This window comes from Coenobita brevimanus, chromosome 20 (genome assembly GCF_032717465.1).
Source record: "Coenobita brevimanus isolate Jiangsu-jjx chromosome 20, ASM3271746v2, whole genome shotgun sequence".
NCBI classification, from domain to species: domain Eukaryota; kingdom Metazoa; phylum Arthropoda; class Malacostraca; order Decapoda; family Coenobitidae; genus Coenobita; species Coenobita brevimanus.
In genome coordinates this window covers 3,371,357-3,392,150 of record NC_136973.1, presented here as the reverse complement: position 1 = coordinate 3,392,150, position 20,794 = coordinate 3,371,357, and the positions used below count along the sequence as shown (strand labels likewise).

Sequence of the window (20,794 nt, the reverse complement as noted above, 5' to 3'; positions counted from 1 at the left end):
CTGTGATCTATGATGTCAGACCTTAGCCAGAAAAAAATGCAGCAAGATCTGATTGTTTACCCCTCCTAGGATTATCCCCAGTCCGCATCATAGTATCCTGACTGACTTAAAATGGCACGAATAAATTGAACAAAGGCCTGACTGCTTAACTCTGCTCAAATTATCCCTCATCCTCATTATTTAAAAGTATCTTAATGGATCCAAAATGGCCCAATTAAACTGAAGCAAGACCTGACTGTTTGCCTCAAGTTATCCCCCATCTATGTCACTTAGTGCCTCCATGCTTCCACTTGTCCAAACCACCTCAATCTCCCCTACGCATCACATCACCAATACCTTCAATTCCTGGCAGATCTTTCAGCTGCTCATTTGTAATTCTGCCATTTGCAGTTCTCTCATTCAGGGACGCAGTAGACATCTATTTGGCCTCCTAATCTCGGTCACCTCAAAGCTAAGCACATCCTCTCCCATTACTCCTCATGTTTCACTATCATAATGCATTACAATTCCTCACACATGCACCAAACGATCTTCCCTTATTGTAAATGGAGTCACTTTATTATTTTGCCTACTAACAAACTACAGTATTTCTTTCGGCCGAAGGTAGGCCTATCACCCTGGCCCAAGAGGCTAAAATCTATCTCCAAAAATCCTTTGAGAACAATTCAGACACTCAAAGATCTTATTCAGCTTACTCTTTGAGGACCGGTTTAAAAACAGAAATGAACAGTACAAGAACTTTCCAATTTGGAGATACTGTACTGAAAGATCCTGGAACTACCATTAAACAAAAAACTAACCAGTCTTGCAAGAAATCCATGCTTCCATTTTCCTACACATCCCCCCTTTACCTAGTGTGAAAGAAAACACATATGATTATTACCATTTGTATATATTTTAGTGTGTTAAAACAATTTTGCACATGACATACTATTTACCAAGATGCAAATGGTGTATTATGGGAGTATATAATAAAAATCTAGTACTGTATAAATGAAACTGTAGCTAAGAAGATTTCTCTTACTCGGCAAACATCTCAATATTAACTCCTCCAACTCAATGATGTCTATTTTATCTCATCCTTGCTACCCTCTGAAATTTTACTGATCTTACGAAACATTTTGAACTATCTGGATTAGGTAATCTTCATTAATCCCCCCTCAATGCAAGACATCTTTTCCAAGTTAATAAAATCATTTGGATGTAACAAGAAAAAATCACAAGGCATCATTGTAGCCCCACAGTTATTCTTATAACTGGTGACAAACATTTTACTTTACTCTTGTTACCATCAGACAATGCTATTCGAGCTGGGAAGGATCGTACTAGGTAAGGTGTTAATGAAGGCTCTATCTAACCCCTCCAGGACAGAATCTAATAGTGAAGGGGTTAATGAAAGCTATATCTATCCATTCCAGTTACAAATATCTCTCCTAAGCTTAAAGAATCATCTGGACATAGCAAGAGCAAAATAGAGAATGCATTATCCAACTGAAAGGATTAAGTAATTCACTGAGATAATGTCCTTTTCATCTTATTCCTACTACCACCAGATACATTTACTTGAAATGAGAGATGTCTGGCATTAAAGTGAATAGGAACATCAATTACCCCTTTAGCTACACGTTTCCCTCAAGCTGATTATTACCATCCATCAGTAGCATAAAAAAAAAGAAAAGAAAAAAAAAATAGTGGGGGGGGGGGAAGGGTAGTTCCATCTTACTCAGGCTACCAACAGGCAATGTGATTCAACTTAGAAATCTCCTAGCAAAGAAAGGATTAATGAGGGCTATATCTAAACCCCCACCACTTGAAAATACTCCTTAAGATTGAATACAATCGTCATATGGTCAGAATAAAACAAGGATTACATCCTCAGGTGGTGTCCTTCATGCATATCCTTTTGGCCACCATGAAAGAGGCTGTGCAAGTAGGTAAATTAAGCAAATGAGGCCAAGAACATCATTTTCCTTTTATAATTGTCATCTCCTGACAATTTGATTCAGCTTAGGGGAATTTTCAAACTGAAGGGGTTACATACATCCTTAATTCACTGACCCGGGGAATGCACCGTACCCTGTATTCTCTATTCACTTCTGCTGGAGGGATGCCTTTATGTGATGGCACTGATATAACCAGGTTGCTTAACTACCTGGTTATACAACTGTCTATCAATTCTCTCTCAGTTCGCACAAAAGGAATATGTTTGACTGGCAGAGAAAGGTAACTTCACCCTGCAGTCCACTAGGTTCACATTCAGATGAGCCTGGGGCTGCAACTACTACCACAGGACCATTTTCCCAGTACAGTATTTAGCTTAGAGAAAGACATATTGCAAAAGTGGCTAATGAAAGCTATACAGCATCCTAACCCCGCCAGTTCAAATAATCTATCCTAAGCTAAATACAACCATCAGGAGACATGAACAAAATAAAAGCATCATTGTAGTCAGAAGGCTAACTAGTACTCTCAAAATGTGACCTTCAGTTGGTTAAAACTGTTGGATGCCAGCAGGAATAAACTAAAATGGAAAACACCCATTCAGCATAGGAGACCATTCCCAAGCTGGATAAAACTGTCAGGTAGAAACAAGAAGGAAAACACCCATTCAACATAACCCTTCCTAAGTTGAGTCACATAAGGCTCAGTACCGGAGGAGGCTTCACTGCACATCTTTCTCAGTGATTTATTGGCCTACAATAGAACAAACTCTCAAATCAGAAATACCTGGTTCCTGAGGCTTCATGGATAATGGAATATTTGGGAAAGCAGAATCAAAATGAAAACTATGAGAAAATCATGAAGTAAAGTCTAGGGTATTGTGAAGAGTAAATACACTTAAGTATCTTACATTAACAATTTATCATCTGCTCTTATACATGTCTACAAAACAGCTATGTATCGACTGTGTGAGGACAAGTGACACCAACACCCCTCTGTAACATGAAAAAATATTCCAGAAATTGAAGGTTTTGGAAATCAGGTATTTGGAACTGGGAATTTCTACTGTACTTTCTGATCGTCAACCATGTTCCTGATTCAGTTTCAACATCAACACTGTTTGCATCATAACATATGAAAGGATATTATGCTACGAACGGCAAAATAAAACACTCATACATGCTATAAAGCCTCCAAAAGTACCTAGAATATGACCCATTATCTGGTAGTAGCAAGAGATAAGCTAAAACTGGGAATCATCCGGATATAGGAGGACAAGCAAAGTCTCAAGCTTTGTACGCAAACAGCCCAGAGTACCGATATAACATGACCTGACTGACGAGGCAGGAAAACTATCTGACTGACAAGTGGGGAAAACTATTTGGAAAACTTAACCATAACAGTAGAGTAAACCTTTGAAAACATGGCAACTTGGATATAATGAGACACAGTGTTCTCCATGGGTAGTGGAAAACTTAACTACACATCACAAAAGCAGACAAACAAGACTAATAACCTGACATGTAATGACTTGAGTAACTTGATGTCTAGAATAACTTGCATACCCTGCTTTATAAATTGAATTAGCTGACTTATACAATAACTTCAATTAGCTGATATAACTTGAATAACTACATCCATAATTCATATACTTGAGTTCTACAATAAACTAACTTGTATAACTTGAAAAACTCTGACTTTTCAATAACTTACAAACTGGTTCTTTGTGTAAAAAATGTCCAACTTCTGGCCCGTTTATAAATAAGTTATCAATGTTAGCCTAAGGAATGGGAAATGGCTCAGGCTGATATAAGAGTGACAAAACTAAAACAAAACTTAACAGGTCTTGGTGCTGGGAAAAAAATAATAAAATAAAATAATACTAACAATAATATAGCCGGAACTACAAGAATGATTACATGCCCAATAATTTACTGCCAATACAAAAAAATTTATATACAGGTCAAAACGTTTAAACATCTGACAACACACTGAAAAAATTACAAATTATGTGTTAAATATTTGATAACGTCACTTCAAACAGACCACATCTAATATACCAAACAATACTAAAATATTTTTTATACTTTTCACAGCTAAAAAATAAATATACATTACTACACTAAAATAGTGCTGAAGTATTTATGAAGATGTGAAATGTCAAAGTAGAGGTCTGCAAAATAAACAGTGATTAGGAGCAATTAACTTCAATACAATATAAGGACAATCATTTTACTTTAATCTTGCCACCTCTGGACAACTTCCTTTCTCTCTCTCTCTCTCTCTTTTTTTTTTTTTTTTTTTTTACTCTGGGACTCACAGTGAAGAGGTTAGATAAAATGTCACTTAATTTATCTACTAAACTCCTCCACTATGAAATTTCTCCCTTAACCCCTTCAAGCTGATGACATACTCTAAATTTTATTTTTGCCATCTCCAGGTGGTAATATTCAGCTTTGATATTTTTTAAGCTATACAGTATGGGTTAAATAAGGTCTTCATTAACCCATTCAATGCTAGGTAATACCCTAAAACTGGATAAAAGCATCTAGAGAGGGCAGGAATAAAGGAACAAATATGTCATCACAGACATGAGGTTATGAGAAATTCGTTAGGTGGTAGCAACGATAGCTAGTATGAATATGACATCACAAATACTGTACAAACCACACTGGATATGTTAAGTTGTGCCAAGAACAGTGGGGATTACCAGTAAGTGTTGTGCAACTGTTTCTAGCAATGACTGAAGCCGGGGGAATGTTTTAGTTTAGATTTGCATGTGAAACAATGATGACAAATCAGAAATGTTTCTGATCCTGAGGCCATTCATCCACTGTCCAATCCCATTCTGCTAAGTGTTATGCATCTGCTTCTAGCAATGAGGGAAGCCGGGGGAATGTTTTAGTTTAGATTTGCATGTGAAACAATAATGACAAATCAAAAATGTTTCTGATCCTGAGGCCATTCATCCACTGTCCAATTCCATTTTGCCCCATATAAAAGAAGCGTAGGGGACCTGGATGAGGCTACTCAGTCCGACATAAATGGGTAAAAATGATAAAAGGTAAAGCTATCAGCAAAATACACGTGGCAGATGTCCCCATCATGTCCAGGTTTATATGAGGTGTGAATGGGGAAGGGCAACATTGAGGTGATTTGTTTGTGGCCACCCCTTACAGGATTAAGGCATCTGACTAAAGATAAGTAGACAGAATTAAGTGATGTCAATGCACACTACCTAAAAAAAGAAAAAGACGTCCACTAAAACAAAAAAGTAATAATAATAATAATAATAATAATAATAGCCACCCAGATCAAAAATGTCAAGAGTTTGAAGTGTCACATATACACAGGTCAACAGTGGTCTACCTACTAATGTGTATTATGTATATACTATATATAATATATTTATTTATAAAAAAGAGAGCTAAAGTGAGCTGCTGCCTAATTTTTGCTTGCTCTGATGGCTTGCCGCTGTTGCTTGTTGGCCACAGCCTGGAAAAAAAATAAATAAATAAAAGTGTCATTAGCAAATCCAGTACAAGAATGATTAAGGGGATAGTTAGAACAGTTAGTGGAAGAAATTTTAAAATGGTATGGAAAACAGCCTTAAGCTTAAAAATATTAAATAAATATATAAGCATCTGACTGACAAAGACACAGAAAGTATAAGATCCTCATTTAGCAAGTTTCCCTACGTGTCAACAAGTGGGTTTGCGGAGGGTTAGTGCCCCTCCCCATAAAACAACTAACTCAAATACAAATAGCCACACCTTGCAGGATTATGGCATCTGGCTATAGATAGATAGATTTAGCATAGGAACATCCATAAAATCCAACTAACCTGGAAGCCTGATTTGATAGGAGCGACAGAACAGCGGGAGTTGCACTGCTCACACTGGAGGAAGTAGAGGCGTGCGTCCTTCTGCAGGATGGTGTCGGGGGAGCGACAGGTGTGGCAAGTCACGTATTCCTTAATGTATCTGTGGGGGACGTAAAATCATACATCACACAACATCATCATCATTACCACCACCACCACCACCACCACCACCACCATCATCATCATCATCATCATCACCAACACTAGCACCATCATCATGCTACTGCATGTTCCTTTATGTTTCAGTATGGACCATTAAAATAAAATGGCTGGCATCATCTGATACATATTTCTTGATGCAGCAAGGGGCAGTGCCATAAATTCATACAGAAGCAGCAGCTTTCACACTATTTAAAAAAAAAAAAAAATAAAAAAAAAAAAAAAAAAATAATAATAATAATAATAATAATAAAAAATCCTTACCTTCTGAGCACATTTTCAATCTGTTTTTGCTGGAATCGCCCTTTGATGATCAACTGATTGCTACCTGTAATGGAACAAATATTTCAGACAATCCAATGTCAATGTAAATTCATATAAACATATTTAGTCAATTCTGCAGTTTGGATACCTGACCTCTTTACTGAAAATTGTATGTGGCAGTTAAATACTGATATTATTTCAGCCAATGCTTTCCACGTTTTAGTTTTTCTTCACCAAATTTTGATTAACCGCACAAAAACAGGTTGTCTTCACACGGTTGCTGCAACATTTACAAAACAACTGATCCACAGAAAATTATCACAGCGCACAGAATCCATACAATGTACCCTGTGTAGTATAAGTGTGAATTTTCTCACTTAGGAATACAGATAAAAAATAAGGGAATGTGGGAGGAAGCAAATCCTTCTCTCCCACCCCCACAGACAGATAAGATATTATTTCCAAAATGTCTACAGCATCAAAATAAAAACAAGTGACATATTGGCTACACACTATAACCAGTAAACACAATGTGCTATTTACCCCCCAGAACTTCATTTTCATGTGTAACTATCGGAGATCTAATAATAATAACCTGATACTTTGTTTCTCAACTGCATCGAGATTACTAACCATCAGTGCTTCCCGAGGTACCTAACTCAGCCAACAGGAACTGCAAGACATGTTTGGGCATTCTGTGAAGAAGACGACAAATCTCGGCAAAGTTGGCGAACGCAGTTTTCTTTGACCCAATCCTTACAACCTATTTAAAAAAAAAAAAAAAAAAAAAGAGAGAGAGAGAGAGAGAGAGAGAGAGGACAATTATTAATCTACAGTATTTATCGAGTACAATGCCTCTGGCAATTTGAAAATATTGCAGGCAAATCAAAGCACATAGAAAAACCACAAATCAATACGCACAAATAAAGTAAGTTATATTATTACTATTATTCACATGATTATGTCCACAGCGGCATCCAGAACTGCTGTCATACTCTGTTAAATTATGCAACCTTTTCTACTGCAATACCAAAAGAATGATGCAAATTTATACACCTTAAAAAACATAATATAACTAACTTGACTAGTTCAAAAAGACTCTCCAGCCATTTGAAAAAAAAAGTCTACAATGAACACGAAGAAAATGAAAAACATGACATTGGACTGATGGAGATAAATGTAGATATGAAGTCATTCAGAAATTCTTACCTGAGGGGGCTTCATAACAAATTTCTTCTTCTCTCCTGTGGCCATCTCTGGGTTCTTTTCTCTCAGCTGGTTGAATGCGCGCTCCAGCAGTTCATCATAGGTGTAGTCTCGCTCACTCCCCACCCAACCATCACCGCACTCTACACAGAGACATAAAACGGTGAAAAACAAAAGCAATATGTATGATGTCCTTATCAAGTACTGAGAAGTACACTTCACTGCTTGAGAGATCCCCAAAAGAAAGGAAAATATATAATCGTAGGAGTAGTTTCGCTCACTCTCCACCCACCCTTCACTGCACTCTACACAGGGACATAGCATAAGGTGAGAAAGGGAAACAAACTGTGGAATGTCCAGATCAAGTAGGAAGGAGGGGACTTTATAAGTTGAGAGGTCCAAACAAAAAAGAAAAAAAATGGTTAAATTTAAATATATGCAATATCATTAAATCACTGCCTACCAAGCATGAGGGGATAGCAAAATGGGACTCTGGTTATATCTTGTTCAAAGAAGAGTTTTATAATGATTATGATAAGGATGGGAAATCTTTGAGTGTTAGAAGCTGACTGGTTGTGAAAAATAAAGTATTGTAAATAATAATAATAATATAATAATAAAGAAGTATTTCACCTTAATGACAAGATACTAATGCTACCTACTTCTTCCTTCACCTTTAATATTCTTCTTCTGAGTCTGCCCTCTTCTCTTTGTATTTCTTCCTTCTTTCCTGTCACTTTTTCTTCCTCTATATTCCATTTCAGGTGGCTTAACACTGAGTGACAAAACCAAATGGTTTCGTTTAAGTTAGGAAACCATTTACAACATTGGGTGGTAACCATATAACCAACACATACATGTTCCTTATGTGTCAACAAGAGGGCTGGCGGAGGGTTAGTGCCCCTCCACGTAAAACAACTAACTCAAAGTCAAACGACCACCCTGGCTACAGAGAGACTATACTTACTAAGAGTGGCTTCCAAGGAAACATGATACATGCTACTAAATGATGATAATTCTTTCTAACATCTGACACAATATCTTAGAATGATTATAAGCTGAATGAAGAAATGGGAGCAGGAAAGTTTCATATACGATCCCAGGAGCATGTTCCATAATAAATTGATCTCCCTGACATTGCATACTTGGGGAAGTTATGAAGTTGATACAGAAACATATAAACAGGTACACAATTATAGTATAGAAAGGGAAAAAGCATATTTGCTTAAAAAATGGTGCCACAAAACCTCAACAGAATGATAAAAATAAGCATACACACTCCAAGAGAGAGAAAATACATGATAAAAGAATATTACCTTATGTATCATAACAACATCAGAAGTCCCAAATACCTTGGAAATGAAGAATATGGAATTCAATACAGTACAAAGAAAATATGTGGAATGCAATAAAGTATAATTACATAAAATAGAGAAACACAGGACGACACAAACCAAGGGCATTAAAGGTGAACTGGTTTTAAACGCTTACCTCGTATCTCTTCACACACTACTGACTCCTCTGTGAGCATGTGTGAAAGACAATAAACATCACTTGAGAGCCAAGAAACATCTACAGTCCTAATTTATCGTATTTATAGGGAACTTTAATTAATCTTTTCCCATTAACCCTTTCAATTATTTTTTCTTGCTATAACGAGCATAATCTACTACATTATATCTATTCAGTAAGGTACTGATTCAAACCTTTATTCAATTAACCCCTTCAATCATATTATTTTCCTTCCCTTTCATCAACATCTCACATTCTCACACATCCACTATCACATCAAACACCTCCCTGATCTTCCGTTCTTCCTCCCACCCAAAAATTCACTAACATACACCCTCCTCACCATTCTATGATCATACCATATCACAGCATGATGTTCTCTTTAACAAACACACTTCCAGACTCACCATTTTTTTTTTTTTTTTTTTACAAATATCTACAGCTTCTGTTCTATCCAACCTAAACAGTTATGACACTGCTGTCCACCTTAACACCTTCAGAGTATTTATTCTTCATTTTATTTTTCCAGTTGCCTGACGAACTTAACGACACAGGAGAAGTTTCAATCCAAACAGGTCAGACTTAGTCTTCCTTAGTCCCTTCAGTCTGAGACATCTTTCCTAAAGTGCATAAACTTATTCGGTAACAGCTAACATATACCTCTCCTGTCTGTCCTTGACCAGTGTCCAAGAGAAAGCAGTTGATCAGACTGAGTAGCCAAGCCCCACACCCCTACACTATCTATCTATTGCCAGACGCCTTAATCCCATACGGGGTGGCTACAAACAAATCGCCTCCATGTCGCCCTGTCCCCTGCCATTTCACTGCCCTGCTCCCAACTCACACCCCCCTCTCTCATATAGGCTACCTCTCCACTCCATCCCTCCATCTCATCCTCGGCCTCCCCCTTCCTCTCCCCCCCTCCACCTCACTCACACTCTCCTCGTCAGTCTCTCACCCTACACTCTTGGAGTAAAAAGTGATTGCAGGTTCGATGGAAAGTAGTAAGGAATATGTGCACAGAAAAAAAAAATAAATTAATAAATTAAGCCATGGTTGACAAGTGGCAGCTATAACCCCAGTTATCTTAAGTCTTGTAACTATTTTTAAAAGGAACTTACAGAACAAGTGTTTAACCCTGGCTTTCCTATGATAAATACACTATCAAAAGGTAGTAAGAATAAAACTGAGCAGATGTCAATGTAGCGAAGATGTCAAGTCACAGCGACAAGACAAATCTTAAATGCAATCAAACGCAAACCCACTACAGTGACTATCTACCTACTTAAAACCATAAGCCTTTATCCCTGATGAGGTGGTTACAAATAAACTCCCCCAATGATGCCCACTTCTTTGTCATCATGGAACCCTACCTCAGCCCCACACCAATCCTACTCATCTAATGTACCTATCCTCCTCATCCTTCCACTTCAGTACTGGTTTCTCTTTGCTCCTCCACCCCACTCACATACACTCTTTTAGGCAATCTCTCACTATAGATTACAATACCCAAGAGAGAAAGATATAAGTATGTAAATAGGTTTCTAAATTCTGGAAAGCTCTCTATTTCAATTATTATTAAAGTTTTAACGTACATAACATGTTTTAAGGAGAACTGTATAAAAGAACTGGTTTAAACTGAGGGGAAAAAAAAAAATCCATTATATAAATGTATAATAAAAGTGAAGCTGGTCATAAATCATCATTTAAAATACAGCCTGCTCAATGAATGAGGAATTTTATTGTTACACTAAACTTTAAAACTAATTTTACATCCAAATCCACAGGTCTGGACGTATCATGCAACAGGCTGAATGTACGGAATATAAATGGTCTATGTTTACTTTACGGGCTCCTCTGTATCGGTGGTTTTCCTCCTCACCAACTGTGTGAGATTTGATGCAGCAGTTTGTTGAACCATGTAGTTAGATATTAAACTAACCTTACCTGTTCCTATATAAGATACATAATGAAGGGGACGAGGTGTTTTTGGCGAGGGTTGGGTGCCATTTCTTTGGCTGTGCATGAAATAATGCCATATGAATATGTTACTATCTATTTTGATTGGGTTATATGAGGTTAGTTTAATATCTAAAAACACATTTTCGACAAGCTTCAACATCAAATTAACCCACACAGGACAAAACAGTTGGTGAAAGAGAAAATCTGCAAAACAGAGGAGACCATAGAGTAAAGAGTGTACTGACCATATCAATATACCAGAATGAAGGTAAATATCATAATAATGTCGCCATATATATTCAAGCAGAAATAAAAAGGTAAAATGAAGCTTGTGCACTTAGCTTGAAATGCATTAGGTAGTAAAAAATAAAAATAATGTACTATAGTATTTTCAGTACTGTATAATCACACATAAAGGTATTCCTTACTGAAAAACATACAAAACTGAATGTGAGTAAAGGGAGTGTACAGAATTAGTATGTGGTATGGGGAATGCACAGGGGATGGGGCGTGATAAAAAATCAAATGTGAACCAAGAGGAATATTGTCAGTGGTATGGGATATGTGAAGGGTTCAAGTGTTAAACATACAAATTAAGTTAAAATCAAGTGGTGTATTTTAAGTGGTATGGAATATAAGAAAGGTGGAGGTGTCAAAAAAAAAAAATTAAATGACTTAAGTGGTATGGGGTATGCAGAGGGTGAACATGTTTGACATTAAAATAAAAAGTCAGCCAAGTAGAATATTTTAAATGGCATAGGGTATATGGAAGGTGGAGGTGTCAGACATAAAAATAATTGAGTCAAGTGGTATACTTTGACTGGGATGTGTGTGGAGTCAAGGTGTAGTGCAGGTACGGGTGCAGCCGTAGTGTGTGGGAAGTGGCTGGACCAGCAAACAAAATTCTAATCAACTCCCTCTCATTCCTCGGATTCTGATTTAAAGGTAGAAGGACATGGAAAGTTTCTACGTTCTGATTTAATGGAAAAAACAAGACACTCTTCTTTCCTTGTCCTTTGAGGCAATTATGAGAGGCAGGTGACTAAGTATGTTGTAAAAACAGGTCCAAGGTGGCTGTCATTGCACTCCCACTCATAAAATCCCAATATTCTAGACACACCTCGTCAACTGGTCCAACACATACAGTATATTGTTGTACTGCATAAAGGGCATCTTCCTTCCCTGCAAGGTTCATGCAAATCTTTCTGCTGGCAAGGAGATGCGGTATTCTTCTGGAACGTGAATACAGCACAGGCAGTCCTATTATAAGTGGCCTTCTTTGTATGTTTATTGTGAATGTCCTCAGTGAGCATTTTTATACATCATTTTCAGTCCACAGTTAGCATTTCTAATATATAATTTTTACTATCAAGTCAACAGTAAATTAGACAAAAATTCCAATTCAAGTTCTACTGCTACCAATAAAGATGATTATGCCAGTCATCATCTCAAGTATCTGATGTACTATTTTTACTATTAAATCCAGCATATTAAAAGAAAAAATTGCAATTAAAGTTCCACAGCTACCAATGAAGGTAATTTGTCAATTTTCATTAATCTTATGGTAGCAACAGCATGTAAATTGTTGTGATAATCTTAGAACTTTTTGGAGCTCAAACATTACTGATACCAAAGACTGCCTGTACAGTATCTGGTTAAACCATATGTTTATGAGATCTTCATAAGGCCAATTGTGCTGAATGTGGGAGTGTTACTGGCACCACTGCACTGTTTTTACTTTAACTTGTCCTGAAACAGCCATCTCTCCATCCTGAATGCTGAGTTGCAACAATGGATTACAGTACCACTAGAATTTCATGATGGTCACAAAGATGTGTTATGGAGAGGATATAGAGTAGCAGCACTGTTTTCAGAGTTGTAACAAAAGATTCACAATAGAATCTGATGCTAGTCACAAAGATGTGCTATGGAAAGGATGAAGAGCAGCGGCACTGTCTTTTTCTACTGCAAAAAAAAGATGAAGATATGGAACAAGTTGAGTAAAAACAGTATAGCCAAATCAATCAATATTTTCCCGGAATACGACCAGAAGAATGCAGCCCTGCCTTCACTACATGCGTGTGGGCTCACTAAATTCCTCACCCTCTATACCTGTATTTACCAGGCCTGGCTCTCGACTTCCTTCGGTTGCCAAATCTGAAAAAACACCTTGATGGGACGATATTCAATAGAAGCCTACACACTACTACTGACAACCTGCATCTATGGTCGTTTTACCTTAACTTGGCCCAGTTTTAAACCTTTAACAGCTTATTTCACATAGCTCAGAGGGAGAATAAGATGATACAGTGGCTCTACATCCATTCCATAGCACTCCTTCATGACTTGCATCATAAGCTAGCATTTATCTCTTGTTACAACTCAGTACTCAAGATGGAGAGATGGCCATTTTAGGCAAAGTCAGAGTAAAATGAGTATAGTCACTGATACAAACACACAACGGAAGTGTAATTGGATATCACCGATTTCATTTTAACCTGGCCTAAAACTGGCACATCTCCACTTTGAATGCTGAGTTGTAACAATAAATTAACATTAGAATAGGAGGTCAATCATGAAGAAGTGCTATGAAAAGGATGTAGGGTCATAGCAGTTTCTTTATCAGCCGCTGAGCTTGTAGGGTCATAGCAGTTTCTTTATCAGCCACTGAGCTAAGTGAAATAAGCACCAAAAGCATGAAAATCTTGGCCAGGTTAAGGTAAAAAGAGTATAGTTGATGTTGTTGTTAACCCAGGCTTATTTGGATGTGAGCCAGGCAGACTGCAGAATGAAGATGCCTTTCTGCAGTCCACCATCCTCCTCCTGGGTGATAGGGAGACAAATAAAGGATGTTTGTATAACCACAAGGGGGAGAGGTGGGAAAGAGGAAGGCTGACAGAGAGTGAGGAGGGACGTTACAAAGAGAGGTTGGAAAAAATGATGGGGAGTGATGTGGAGACAATGGAAAGAGGATGGTTGGGGGAAAGTGAGGTGATGTACAAACGACACAGGGAGGAAAGAGTGAGAGAGGCTAGGAGTTGACAGAGAATGTTGAATATCAGCAGTGTCACCCAGTTAAATCAGTGCCACCACATGAAGGCATCCCACTCCAGAATTGAAGTTATGAGTAAACATGAGATCCCACAAGACACCATGACATAAAATATTAGTATCAGATGCATGATAAAAACAGCAGCACTCACAGGACACTCATGCAGCACAGTTAATTGTAGGTCAAGCCTATAAGAATAAACTAAAAGAGTATAATGAATGGAAAATAGTTAGTATGATGCAGAACTGGTAAGTCACCTATGAAGGATTATCTGTCACTGTGACATACAGTACAAGGCAGCGTAATAAGCAAAGACAGTTCGCTTTAACCCCTTCAATCCAATGACATATTTTCATCTTGCTATCTCCAGGCAATTACATTCACAGCAAGAGGTTTTTGCACTGCAGGAGTTAAAAATTATTTGAACTGGCCCTCTCAGGAGTGGATGATGGATGGATTGATGGCCCTCTCAATACTAACACTCTTAAGATGGAAAAAATCAACTGGAGATAGTAAGAATATACAGTACACGAATTCAAATTCAAACTATTTGGGGCCAAAGGCTTCAGGGAATATGGAAAATATAGGAATGTTGAAGCACAATATGGACTAATGTGAAAAGCATGTGATAAACAGCTTATACTACCACTGACAGCATACACAGTACTAACTTGAATTGCATTATCTGTTTTTACATTTTAAGAAAAAATAAAATATGCATTGATTTTGTGAGGACAGGTAATAACAACTCCCTAAAGCATGAAAAAATATTGTGAAAAGTGGAGGTCTTTGGAAACTGGATTTAAGATTTGAGAATATACTGTCCTAAAAAAAATAAATAACTAGATAAATCACCAGACAGAGGGGGTTAAAGATGTAATTATCTACTACACAGTACAGACATATTTAAACTCCTGACACACAAACCTCCTGGCTGAAGCTGTACATTACACATATTATAGTACCGGTATCAATTAATTAACCAAAGCAAAAATGATGGCACAAAGCTTAACTGGTTCAGAATATGTCCAAAGCAAAATGGTAATGTTAATAAATACATGTAGTGCAGTATGGTGTCAATGGTTATGGACATCATAACTCATTTCCGACTTTTCACTTAGTCTGTTTAAAAACAACCTGGGCCAGATTTTTGTCCTCTTTGCAGCTTACTTCACAAAGCTCAGTGACAGGCTAAGACAATGTGGCTCTACATCCTTTCCATAGCACTTCTTCAAAACTAGAACCACATTTAAGTGTTCATTTATGGTTATATCTAAGCATTCTAGATGGAAAGATAATTTCAGGCCAAGTTAAAGTGAAAAGAGTATAGCAATCACCACATAAGGGATCCCAGGATGTATGGCACTAACATCAGGTGATTCTATGGCTGATGAGTAAAAAGGATTATGTCATCAAGGAGCTACAATTACTGACATTGGGTAAATTATAAGAGAGACCATTTTTGTCCATATGGTCATCAGTAACTCTGTCACGACTGAGATTTGCATCCATATTGATGTAACATTTTTTACTTAGAATTTCCTTATTTTTCAGAGTTATGCCATTTCCTCCCAGGATGCCTTGTATATAACGTTTTTCTCCCTACAGCAATACAACACAGGTGGCCATCCACAAAGCATAAAATTCCATATCATTTCTGACTCCTTGCTCCCTTCATGGAACCCCTCCACAGGAGGTGGCCAAGCAAGAATGACCGCCAAGCCACTTTATCCTCCCACATGTCTTCCATTCACTAAATACTCTTCCATCTCCTTCTCTCACCAGAGGACCATTCCATTCTCCTTCCAAGTTAAAAATAGTTGGACTGGAGTCATAATTAACTGACGCTCAAATTCTGTCAGTATACCCTTAACTGCAATACCCCTGAGCATTTCACATCCTTATATAACAGCACGTAAGGGTGTTGGAGAGGGATGCCTACATATGGTGGCACTGATATAACTGGGTGACTTTGCAGCCATTATGCAAACACCCCTCATTTCCCTCCCTGTCCCCTGAAAGTAGGATGGTGGACTGCAGAGGAGGGGCATCATCAGTCTGCAATCCACTGGGTTCATGTCTAGATGAACCTGAGGTTCCAACTACCACTAAAGCTTGCTTTAAAAGCCCCTTAATGTCATCCTTACTTCTCAGTCAACTAATTTCTCTTTCACAACATTCCAATCTCCATCCAATCATCTTCATCTAGTTTTCTATTGCCTCATTAAGGGCATAAGGGTCCAGGGCTAGGCCACTCAGCCAAGATATTTAAGGCATTGGTAACCAGTTCTTTGTCCCCGAGCAAAAATCCCAACCATCCCTCACACTAAAACTCTTATTGTCCCCACCCAGCTGAAGCACCTTAACCCAACAAATCACAACTCAATCTCCATTCACGTTTTTCCCCAGAGGTCTTCTTTTCTTCCACCATCCACATTTACACTGACACAGGTCAACCTTGTTACAAGATCAGGTTATGTTCCTGGAGAACTGATCGAATGTGGGGATTGTAGCAATCATATATGCAAAAATGGCAACTGTGTACTGTTTTGATCATATAAGCCAACGTGCATCATGGCTGGTCATATAGTAAGGTTGGCCTGTATCACTAAATATTAATCCACTTCACATAGGCAACATTTTCCATTTTATTCTTGTTACATTCAGACTACTTACCAATCTCAAAAAGCTTCTCATATTAAAGGAGTTAATGAAAGCTATAGCCAAACCCTCCTGTTTGAAAATCTCTCCATCCACCCATCATCCAACTGACCACTTCAGCATTTTTTACTATAAGGAGGTTCAAATTACTGACATGATATATTGTGGCATTTGCACAATTTATTTGAAACAGTATAATATGGTGTGATTGAAGCTTTGAAATAGCAAGTACTTGACGAACACTATTACTCTTCAAGTTTGTCATAAATAACGAAGTACAATACCATACCACAGACAGCCCATCTTTTCACAACCTGAAGAGATTAGTTTCCTCATTTACAGCTAAATTAAAGCACACAGTGTTCTGCAAGTACTTGATATTATGTCAATGCAATTTTCACAGACATTTACCAATTACACAGGCAGGTCATGATAATATTATGATAGTTGCCAATGCTGATATTCTGAACTTCCTTGCAGCCATATACTCAAGTGGTCAATTACTTCCTCTCTTCCCAAACATCATAATTTTACTTGAAACAGAATTTGCCTTACAATCTCCCCTTCTATACAGTCAAATTCGCCAGCAACCTTCCACTACATCCTCTCTTCTCAAACACCAACAGCAATAACTTCAGAATCAACCCTCTACTTAGAATTCATTATCAAACTCTGGCCACTACTAATTCAATCCCTTTCTTTTCGAACAACATACCCAGCAAAAAGGAAACTTAGAAATACTAATACCTGTATCAATTTTCCAATTATATGCATAATTTGCCTTTGAAATAGAAAAATATCATTTGAAAATAGCTCCGACATTATATCACGTACTTGCTGTACAATGCTGTTTCAGTTTTCTGTAAATAAGGAAAGTACAGTATATTTTTTAAATTATCCATTTTTTTTGTGTGTTTGAGAAATTGCTTATTATTCTCTTTTTCTACACCTAGATCGAAACATAATAATGTTTAGCAAGCACACTACATTTGCCCATCTTAACACAATTTATGATCATACTATGAATATTATCATTTATTCATTCATGGGGTAATGCTGGATTAGATGAAACCCAGCGTTATCCCATGAGGGGCATAGGAGAGGATTGATATCTTAATTAACCTTACTTGTGGCCCAAAACTCATGAGTGGTCAATTCTAGGTTCAAAAAGTTATTAATTTGAAAGAGGGTAAACAGAGCATATGTGAGGCAAAATCCATATAATAAAGCTGCAGAACTTACAGTAAGTAACAATTTCTATAAAAAAAAAAAAAAAAAAGTTTCATTCAAAAATAGGTTAACAAAGCTGTTAAAAAAAAAAAGTAGCTTCACCAAACAACAGGTCAATAAAAAAAAAAAAAAAAAATGTTTCATCTAAAAGGTTTAAGCTGTTAAAGAAAAAAAAAAGCTTCACCTAATAGCAAAAAAAAAAAAGAGAGAAAAAAAAAAGGCTGTTAATCTGCATCACAACACATTAACTCACAGACACACTGGATCATACATAATTAGGACATTTTCTGGCACCTCCTCCTAAGCAATATATTTTCCTTACTGCAATCTTGTATCTGTCTGAAAATTCACCAACAGCTACAAATCATAAAATATTAAGTAGCAGTTGTAGTACTAGTAGAAACAGGAATACTAGCAGTTTTAGGATGAAGTAGTACACCCCAGGTTCATCTGAATGTGCACCCCATACTCTGCAGGCTGAAATTATCCTCTTGCAGTCTATTATCCTTCACTTTGGGGAACAGGGTGAGAGTTGAGGGATGTCTGCACAACTGGGCAATGGAGCCAATCAGTTACATCTGTGCCATCAAGCGAAGGCATCCCTCTCCACCACCAGATTAGTATTAACACATGTAAAAATAGAGGAAAAAAGGGAGATGGCAGGGAGCCAAATCAAGCATACAACCCACAGTCAAGAGCAATAAAGCACCAAGGGTTGAGTATACATTTGAAGACAGGTAGCACCATTCCCTCCACTGATAACAAAAACCATGTGATGCTCACCAACATCCTTATCATCAGCCTCCACGGCAGTCTCGTCCTTGGCTATCAGATCATTGAGTGCTTTCTTCTTCTTTGCACGCTTCTTCTTGGTCTTGCTGAAGTCCATGTCGAGGTCAAAGTCGTCCATCTCAGTAGATGGAATGGTCGGGGTCTCCTTCTCTTCCCCCCCTCCACCTGACCCTGTCCCACCCTCTTTAGTGGTCTCGGGCAACGCATCACCAAGCTCGTCCAGGTTGAAAGGCTTCTTCGTCTTTTTCTTGCTCTTCTTCTTCCCTGTTATTTCCATGTCTGAAATTTTACAAGTCTGAGTTTACGAAGGAGTGACTGGTTATATCATCATTACTCTGATCTCTTTTCCAACTTAGCGATGGCTGAGTTCAGAAAGCATGAAAAACTTCACTGAAGATACTGAGTTGTAACTTAGGTTTGAGCAGGTTTGTGGCCACCCCTTATGGGATTATGGCATCTGGCAATTTTGACAGAGAGACTGATCAATTGACAGAGCAGAAGGAATAATGAAACTGGGAATGGATCAACACTGCAATCAGAATGACCAAAAACATCAGTGTCTGGCAAACATACCATCAATCTCAGGTGTTCTCTCCTTCACTTCCTGCACCTCTCCATTCTCTGGTGTTGGTGCTGTCTCGGGTACAGGGGGGGCTGTGTTCCCCTCAGCTAGTGCTGCATCAAGGTTGAATCCAGTCTTCTTCTTCTTCTTCTTTTTTAGGTTGGGGTCAAAGATCTAGAAGGACAAAGATTTCAGAGTTCATATTCTAAGTCTTTAGTTTATACATTCACTATTCCTCTGGTTTTGTCATTCTTAGTCTTACATTTTCCCTGATCTTCACAGCTCTCCTCATTGATGATGAGCATCTACGATTGTTGAACTACTGGGATATGTTGTACCTTCTTCCCTTAGGGGAAAAAAAAAAAAATACAATAACCTATGCTGCATAACACTGGGAAAAAAAAAAAAAAAAGGTGGCAACCCAAAACTAGGAAGTTAATAAAGAATTATGAAAAATTCTACTCTTCATGACAGCAAACTCAGCAATGGACTGTCAGATATCGTACAGCCTATGCTGAGTCTGATACCTAAAAAAATAAAGCACTAATAAAAAATCAGCACGTCAACTAAAAACAAATATTTTCAAAAATCATGTGGAATATACATATAATTTCCTAATATTCTTTCAATAAGTCCTGCATTAAGCCAAACGCAATACCTTTCATATGAATGATTAAGCACCCCTGGCAACATTGTATCAGTCACAATAGAAATTTTTAAACAAAATGTACTATAACAAGTTGTACATGCCACTGTAATTATTAAATGAACCTTACTGGTCTCTGAATTTCAACAAAAAGTTCCCAAAATGTACCTTTTGCAGCCCGAATGATGAAACTACCGACCAACGGCAAGGTATTTTGCCATTTTTAATGGAAAATCAGTTTGATAAACCTCTCCTCATGGTCGTCATTAATAATCTAACTCTTCAGAATACATTTTAACATTCTAATTGGTCAGTTTCAAAGAAATCTGTGTCAGTTTTGACAGAACTGCGCCAACCAGAGAAAGAAAAGCATGGCCAGCTGGAATAATGAAGCAACAATTTAACATCAATAACTCTTCATCAGACTGTAAACATTAAATTATATATATGGACCATAAAACTAATCTTTCTTCTACTTACAAACTCTTCTTCAGCCATGATTAAGGACTTGATCACTTAATAACACGAATAATAACTGAGAAGTCCCGTAAGATTTCGTCAGCCAGCAGTGAAGTATAGATGAAGTAATATTTTGAACCGGGAAACAAAAGGCAATCGCGATATACCGTATCTGACTTTATTATTCGATTTGACTTGTTTTCCTATTCAGATGCTTTTCTTTTTTCTTAAAATCTTTACTAAATGAGTCATCTTTTATATTTTTTTTCCATTTTCAGGTTTCCTCTCCTCCAACTATAGTCTTTTCACTCTTACTTGGCCTAAAATTGTCATCTCTCAACCAGTTTACCATGAATCCATTTCTCTCTCTCTCTCTCTCTCCAAATGTGATCTATTATCAATGCTACAACATGAAACAGTACAAGCGTGTGTGTAATGGCTTTCAGCAGTGCATAGTTAGAGATG

General features: G+C 37.5%; 1 protein-coding gene across 2 annotated transcripts; it reads right to left on the bottom strand.

The window, feature by feature from the left end:
• Positions 1-871: 871 nt before the first annotated feature.
• Positions 872-20,444, bottom strand: eIF2beta (eukaryotic translation initiation factor 2 subunit beta). Of its 2 annotated transcripts, XM_080266474.1 has the most exons (9): positions 20,351-20,444; positions 19,236-19,398; positions 18,654-18,941; positions 8,945-8,974; positions 7,457-7,596; positions 6,881-7,010; positions 6,248-6,311; positions 5,786-5,924; positions 872-5,436 (listed from the first exon to the last, which is right to left on the bottom strand). In XM_080266474.1, exons 1-9 carry the CDS (start codon positions 20,366-20,368, stop codon positions 5,386-5,388), a joined length of 1,023 nt encoding a protein of 340 aa, XP_080122600.1. In that variant the 5' UTR covers positions 20,369-20,444; the 3' UTR covers positions 872-5,385. The 2 variants fall into 2 exon arrangements, with proteins under 2 accessions (XP_080122600.1, XP_080122601.1); XM_080266475.1 differs by lacking the exon at positions 8,945-8,974.
• Positions 20,445-20,794: the final 350 nt, after the last annotated feature.